Raw genomic sequence first — 8518 nt, forward strand, 5'->3', positions numbered from 1 at the left:
CTCAGAATTTGTTGAGGAGTAATGGTAAAACTTCTCAGGAAACCAGGGAATTTCACTTGGGGAAACTTGTGGAAACCCTGTTAATGTTTGCTTGTAATCTCTGTTCAAGACATTGTCCATTCCATTCAGCTGCTCTTCCAAGTCATATGCCCTTTGCATCTGACAGAATTACAATGTTACTGGCAAATCTCAAAGCTTATATCTAATCTCACTGAATTTTAATTCCCTTGCAAATTTTTGTTTTTGTTTCGTTTACTTCTTGTTTAATGTACAGCTTGAATAACAGATGTGGACAAAAGAAAAGTGAAATATATTCAAAGTATTTGTTTTGCCTGGGGTAGCCTTTGACTAGGTTGAGTGTAGTAAGTTTCTAAAACAGTTTAGATTACTAGGCATAAAGTAATAAAACTAATTGACAGTGCTTTTAGGATTCTAACCACAATAACCGAATTCTAAATGAGAGAAGACTAGGTTAGAATATAATTTTCTACTAACATTTAACTGGTAATGTTAGAGTACAACATGGAGAGTGAAGGAAATTCGGAACGTTGACTCACAGGCACAATAAGAACTCGTGGCACTGCTTCTGGGTCACATACAGCATTGCATTCCTGAGTGAAACTAATAAATGAAGATGAAATATAACAATATTATGAGAAGGAAAGTTGCTACTCACCATATAGTAGAGATGCTAAGTCACAGATAGGGACAACAAAAAGACTCACAATTATAGCTTTTTGCCATTAAGGCATTCATCAACACACACACACACACACACACACACACACACACACACACACACACACACACATAGAAACGCAACAAGTTTGCCATGCCGTCAGCATAAAGTTAATGATGACAACAATAATGAAGAGAAACCAAACTAGGAATAAAAATTACTGAATATTAAAACTGTAGATTGCTTTTTGGAAGACAAAAGATAGAAATCCCTAACACAAGGTTATATAATACAGCAAAGGAAGACCCCATAATGAGCAGGCAGGAAAAGTGAGGAACAGACATGTGATTTGAATTGTGTAATAGAATACATACCCATAGCAAAATGAATGTATTTAGTGACAACTATAGGTTAATGTTTAGAAATAGCTTTCATAATCTAACTGAAAAGATGACATTAAAATATCATGGAACTTCGAATACACTTTATCTGTCTCATAACATACAGTTACAAATCAAAGATTTGAGATAAATAAACTATATTCTATATTCGATGGTATTTTAATGTCAGATTTTCTAGTTAGATTAGGATAGCTATTTCCAAACATTAACCTATAGTCATCACTAAATACATTAATTTTGTTATGGGTATGAATTCTCTTACACAATTCAAATCACATGTCTCTTCTTCACTTCTGCCTGCTCACTCATTATGGAGTCCTTCCTTTGCTGTATTATATAATCTTGCAGTAGAAGCCAAAATTTATGACATGCAATGAAGTGTCCAGTAAACAAAAAGAAAACTTTGTATACTATCCATAACAACTAAGAGATTTGCTGAAGTTGCTCATTATGAAAATACATGCATTAAATTAAGAGATGGTAATCAAATGTCAAATAACTTGGGCATTAGATCAGAAGTTAAGAATTAAGATGAAACAGATAGATCTACAAGTAGTAAAATGAAATAAGAAACTGGACAACCAACCACATAAAGTAAACTGCATTAGTTGTATGTAGACATTCCAAACAGCAGATAAATATGTTAACTTTTTTCCACTTTTTTTTTCACTCTGCGGAGGGCTGTGTTCTGATGTGAAACATTTTGGCAGGTTAAAACTGTGTACCAGACTGGAACTTGGAACCTGTGACATTTGGGTTTTGCAGGGAAGTGCTCACCAACTAAGCTATCCAAGCGTGATATGTGACCCATTCTTGTAGCTTCAGTTCTATCACTAAGAGTCAAGTCATTCTTGGGTATTTCAGTTGCTAAAGCATTTGTTCACAAGAGGCCAATGTCCCTGGTTTGAGTCCCAGTCTGGCACACAGTTTTAATCTGCCAGAATGTTTCATATGTGTGCACACCCTGTCGCAGAGTGAAAATACATTCTGTAAGCAGTCCTCCAGGCTGTGGCTAAGCCATGTCTCCGCAGTATCCTTTCTTCCAGAAGTACTAGACCCGCAAGTTTCACAGGAGAACTCCTGTGTAGTGTGGAAGCTAGGAGATGAAATACAGGCAGAACTGAAGCTGTAGGGAGAGATTGTGAGTCATGCTTGGGTAGCTCAGTTGGGTGAGCACTTTCTAGTGAAAGACAAATGTTCCAGGTTTGAATCCCAGTCATACAGACAATTTCAATCTGCCATAATTTTCAAGTTTATTCTATTTTAAGTATGTCTCACTTGTAACATGTTTATTGTTTTTAGTTGGTTTGTGAGTTCTAACATCATGCTCAATGGGCATATGTTCTGGGGTTTCGACAACCTCTGACTTTAAGGGTCAATATATGAACTTAAATTCATCATCTTGATGGTAAAATCAGTGTTTATGATTCAGCCCAAGTTTTATGGACAGTTACTCCTCATAAAAATTTCACATTTGCTAGAGAAGACTGTAAACTTGAAGTGATACAAGTTGGGAACAATAACATTGAAAGTTTAAAGCTCACTATTTTCTGTACTTTGTTGCATATATAATTTTGCAGAAGGCAACATTTAAAAGTTCTGTTGTTGTACATTTTGTCCACCAAAGGTAGAAACCCAACATAAATGTAGCAGGAAGCAAACCCCCCCTGCCATAGATCTCCATAACTAAATAGAAGAGGTCAGCTTGCACATTAACTGCAAACTCCTTACAGGACAATATCTCTAAAACAAAATCGCTAAGCTACACGTGAGAAACAATAACAATTATTTATTGACAGAAGGTACATCAAAATATTCTCAGATTTGGTTTCCAGAAAAGGTGTGGTACTGATACAGGGTTCTGCACCTAAGCAAACCTAGCACGGTAGATGATGACTGACTAATTTGGTTGAAGTTCAGTATGGAGGAAGTTCAAGTTCACTCTCTTAATAGGTAAACACTTGGACAATCACACTGAATAATGTTAGATGCTAGGTATAAACTATTTGGTGACTTGACTGCCCAGAAGTGTAGATAACTTTTAGACAACTGTAGAACTAAAAAACTACTGGAACAGGGTGATAACTGTAGGAATTGGTGACAGGTGGCCCAGTGTCAACATGTGATCACTTAAATCCTGCACTCAACATGCAAATATCATCTTGCGAATTGTTCAGCATTTACATCAAACAGTTCCTGGTTTCAGCACTCTTTGTAGTAGCAGGTGACTGGCCTATATGAATGTCATGTGCAGAAGTGTAAAGGAATTCATGGTATGAGTGCCATCTATGATGTGCTGACTGGCCATACTGGATGTGTCACCATGCTGAGACTGCCTGTTATGATGCACCCTATGATGCTACAGCTGTGTAATGTGGCTGTCAGAGACTGTTGACAGAATGATAATGTCATTTACAGTTGCAGTGGACATGCAGGCACCATAACTATACATGAATATTGGAAACATATTGCACAAATTCTAACACAGGAGCCCTTCAAAAACCTAAATAAATTATAATCATACATTAAGACTGCCAATGGATGGGAAATGTCTAAACATGTGTTGGCAACACTGTTTGAGAGTGAAATTAGTAATAACCAACATATTGTCGCCAGTGATGTTCAAAAACATATCAAACTGCTAAAACACATGGCCCTGCTGCTGGACAGAATCCTTGTAAAGATTTATATTGAGTTTGTAAGTAAATTAATGCCACTTGTAGCAGTATTTACCACACACTGACCAGACAGAGAACTATGTCCAGATGGGTGGAATACAATGCATTTCATTACAATGCTCTACAGAATCACAGCAGTATAGATTAATTACTTAATTCACTCAGTCATTCATTCATTCAAACAAGGTTAACTTTCAGGGATGTGGAACAAGTAAAAGTATATGATGACTGGCAGAAGTCACTGCAGGCCACTACTGTGAAGAACATAAGCAATCCAGTTAGAACTAGTTCTTAGCTACCCAAGACTGATAATTATGAGAATTACATCTTAATTAGATATACTTTTCTTTCCCATATACTACTCAGCTAATGTACATCTAATAATTAAGTAGATATGTAGCATTACACAGAAAATCATCAGATGTTTATACACAGTTGAAGCTAAGGCCACTTCAATGTGAATATTTATGTTAATGAGAACAGATCTATGAACTTGACTGGAAAATGCAGCACATTACTTTTTTATGTTCCATTTGGCCCACAACATAGTGGACATCATAGTATGGCACTCTAGAAATGGGCAGTATTATTTTTGACCCAGAAGAAATTATTGGTGGTTGTGTCACTACCAGTCTCAGAATATTAATAGCTTAGTTGTGGTCAATGAAGTGCCACAGATGGTACAGTTATGAGTGATGGCTACCTAATAGAAATTGCTAATATTTAAGCATATCTTGAATGAAAAAAATCTTTCATGCAAATATCAAGAGCTAGTTTGAAAAATAATATTAAACATAATGTCTAAGGAGCTACAGCAATTGTTATGTCTTGATTGAAAAAAGAAAAGATTAACCTCAATCATGTTCTTGGTTTGGGCCAGCAGACCATCATAAGACAAAATTTAAGACATTGGCGACACAGGCTTCAATGTAATACTGAATAGTATAAATCACACAGTCAGAGCATAAACAGCTGAGCACCTTAGGAAGTGTGAAAGCACAGCAGTCTTTGCTTACATGATTTATAAATGAAAACTGGTGTGTCATATGATATGAAATCGAATGTATTGTATGAGATTTTCTAATTATTGTGGGTAGGTCAGTATTTCATGGTTGATCAAGTAGTCTGACAATTCCATTTTTATACACAGTGTTTTGGATGACTGAACCAATCATTGTCATCCCTTGTTGTGAGCAATGCATTATGCGTGCTTCCCGCATGACCTTCAACAGTTGTACAATTAAAAGAAAATTAAACAACTCCAAGGGTAGATTTTCACTGTGGAATTAAAAATGTTCTTCAGTTGACCTCATGTTGTTGTAGAGTATGGGATGATATATTTAATAACAGTTCACACAGAGACAAGAATTCCACCTGTAATTGGAATGAAAAGAAACCTTAATATGTGGATTACTCACCACTCACTGTTTTTATAAATCTGAAATATGTTTTGCAACTCTGCATCCAACATAAAGCCTCACAGCTGTATTATACAGGGTGCATTCCGAAAGTAATGCAATTATTTTTTTTAAAGTAATTTATTGAACAGATTTGCACAAACACTTAAAATTCTTCAAAGTACTGTCCTTGGGCCTCTACACATTTTTTCCAGCGACTCTGCCATGACCGGTACGCACCCTGGAAGGCGTCTTCTGGGACCTCTCGCAAGGTCTTCGTCACGGCGGATTGGATCCCGTCTATGGACGAAAAACGGGTTCCTTTCAGGGCTGACTTAATCCTAGGAAACAAAAAGAAGTCAGCTGGGGCGAGGTCAGGACTAAAGGGGGGGGGGGGCAGCGTTGGCACCTGGTGTTTGGCCAGGAACTCGCGGACTCGTAGCGCGTTGTGGCAAGGCGCGTTGTCGTGATGGAGTTGCCAGGTAGCGGAGATGTCCTTTCTCGACCTGACGACCCTTTTGCAGAGTCTTTCCAGCACATCCACGTAGTAGACAGCGTTAACTGTCTGTCCTTGAGGAACAGACTCCTTATGGACCACTCCTTTGCTGTCGAAAAAGACAATGAGTATTGTTTTCACTTTTGATTTGCTCATTCTTGCCTTTTTGGGCTTAAAGGCCTTTAACCACCTCGAAACTTGTGAGTAGGACAGAGCAGAGTCCCCGTAAGCCTCACGAATCATTTTGTTAGTCTCCTCAAAAGATTTGTTCAGTTTAGTACAAAACTTAATCGCGTAACGTTGCTCGATCCCATTTTTTCCGTGACACGGACGGCGCGCAGAGGTTTACAATAACAGACGTCCTGCTTCTTCCACAGCTCGGAGAGCACTGAAACCGGTTTCGCGGCAAAGCTTAGCGTCCCCCCCACCTACTCCATGTGGCCCGCTCCCACTCCGACTACTAGGAGCGGCGCGGGAAATTCAATTGCATTACTTTCGGAACGTACCCTGTATGTTGGCAATCCCAAAAGAAAGGTCTCCAAAACACTGGGGATACTGAGAAACTGCTAATGTGGCTGTTGGCCACACTGTTCTGATTGGTGATCCCCCAGTCCCAAATATACGTGCACATGCCTCACTTGCATGCTCAATCTTGGCGTGTCAGCAATTCAAAATGGAGCTCCTGCCAAATGCTCCTGCTAAATGTGAAGTTATTCACTTCTTGAATGCAAAAGGCCTCAAACCAACTGAGACTCATCACCAACTGACACACACGTATAGACAGTCATGAGTGGATGTCAAAAACATTTGCAACTGGCGTAGAGTGTTTACAACCCGTCATACTGAAGTTCACAATGGAAAAAATAGCTTTAGGCCATCAATTTCTGAAGACAAGCTAACAAAGATTAAAGAAATAGTGTATAAAGATCAGAGGATCACCTTGGATGCTTTCTGCATTTTGGTTCCTTGGGTAGCCAAAGGATTTAAATAGAAAAGTTGCAATGCTGGAAGGTGTGTGCAAGATCGGTGTTGTATCTTCTGACAGACCATAAATATCAATGAGTTGATCCTTCCTGGGAATTTCTTCACCACTATACATTGAAAAAAAGACAACTTCTTGGACTCTGTTGCCATGGGTGACAAAACCTGATCATTCCACTTTACACCTGAAACAAAACAACAGTGATTGCACCCCTCACTGCAAAAGTCATGAAATTTCAAACAAAGCTGTTGGTAAAGCCACAGCAACTGTGTGTTGACAGTTGAGGTGGACACTAGTGGTTGGTTGACTTATGCTTGAAGAGACAGCAATAGGCACTGGCAGTTACTGTGATAAAGCTCAGAAGGGCAATTCAGAACTGGAGAAAAGAGATGTTGAGCAAAGGCATAAGCACTCTCCACAACAATGCTCACTCGCACTTTGCAACCATCAAGCCACGGATCTCCTGCAAGTTTTTGGTTTGAACATAATTACCTGTCCATCATACAGTCCAGACTTGGCAGTGAGTGACCATCACCTGTCCACTAAATTGAAGGAATGTTTTTCAGAATGGCAGTTCTGCTCTGATGATGAGGTAAAGGTGAGGTTCATCTCTTCATGTAGCACATGGTGGCAAGCTGGGCATTCTTCAACATTTACACTGCTGTAACTATGGCAGAAAATAAATGGTGGTTGTCTGTATATCATAAAATATAACTTGTGGGATTGTCCTCTTATGTACATTCTCATACTTTACACTCCTCACCCCCCCCCCCCCCCCCCCCCACCAACACCCACCCTTTTCATCCACCCCTAGTCACACTCATCCACATGTATTTGATAGTAATCAGTTCCTTCTAAAGTCATTTTATAATAATTATAAGCACTTAAGTGTTGCATGTATGGTACTTTAGTTATGAATTCATGCCAGCTTAAACTTTTTTTTGATTTATATGTTCATTACAATACTCATTGTATTCAACTAACAAATTATGACCTGCTAATGTATCTTTCAATTTACAGTTTTGTGGATGATTTACATATGTTTGTTTGACAGGGAAAAGGACTTATGGACACATACTGGCTGACAGGGAAAGAATGCAAACAGGGTTCTTACATCAATATTGAAATTTCAGACATCCTAGATGATGATGCAACTCCTGAATTTTTACAAATGATTACACAGGAATAGAGTGACAGTTACCTGTGCATTAATAAAAAGCAATGGTATTCAAAGAGTAAATGTACAATGTAATACTAAAAAACATATTTTTGTACTGTATTTCACACACATTATAATAAAATATAAAGGAACTTAAAAGTGTTTTCTTTGTTAGTGAATATGATTTCCTTTATTTCCTTCCAACTTCCTTGTTCTATGCCATTTTCATTTTGAAACACTCCCCTGTTTCACAGCTGAATTATATGATTTTGTTGAATGATATCAGTTTGCTACACTAGCTTTCATTATTAGGATTAAATCATCATTTTATATTCAGTACTGTGTAATTTTGGCTGTGTAACCATTCTCAAGGGTATACAATACATATGACATAAAATACAAAGTGTAGTGCAACCATTGGTTGTTTAGAAGTCAGCATAAAAACTGCACTTACGAAATGTAATCGTCTAAATGCACATACTTGTATGCATCACATGATTTTAAAAGCAGTGTGTGGTTGGCCTGATATACAATAAAATTAAAAATGAATTAGGTAAAATTAAAAGTGATAAGTACACAAGGGATGCAACTTTTTTATGTTTAACTAAATTTACTGGACTGAACTGGAATATAGTTATGGTGTTAGGTGTTATGAAAATATTAGTGATACAGTATAGCCAGTTACAAGTTTAAGAGAGTACCAAACTATGACAGTGTCAACTCATG

The 8518-nt window shown here is 37.8% G+C and overlaps 1 protein-coding gene across 1 annotated transcript in view; it reads left to right on the forward strand.

The window, feature by feature from the left end:
• LOC126355276 (uncharacterized) overlaps nucleotides 1–7939 on the forward strand; it is a 384087-nt gene extending 376148 nt beyond the window's left edge. The window contains exon 14 of the mRNA XM_050005563.1: nucleotides 7688–7939. Within this exon, the coding sequence (XP_049861520.1) occupies nucleotides 7688–7822 (135 nt within the window). The 3' untranslated portion in view covers nucleotides 7823–7939. The remainder of the gene's footprint in view (nucleotides 1–7687) is intronic.
• Nucleotides 7940–8518: the final 579 nt, after the last annotated feature.

Source organism: Schistocerca gregaria, chromosome 3, assembly GCF_023897955.1.
Source record: "Schistocerca gregaria isolate iqSchGreg1 chromosome 3, iqSchGreg1.2, whole genome shotgun sequence".
NCBI lineage: Eukaryota > Metazoa > Arthropoda > Insecta > Orthoptera > Acrididae > Schistocerca > Schistocerca gregaria.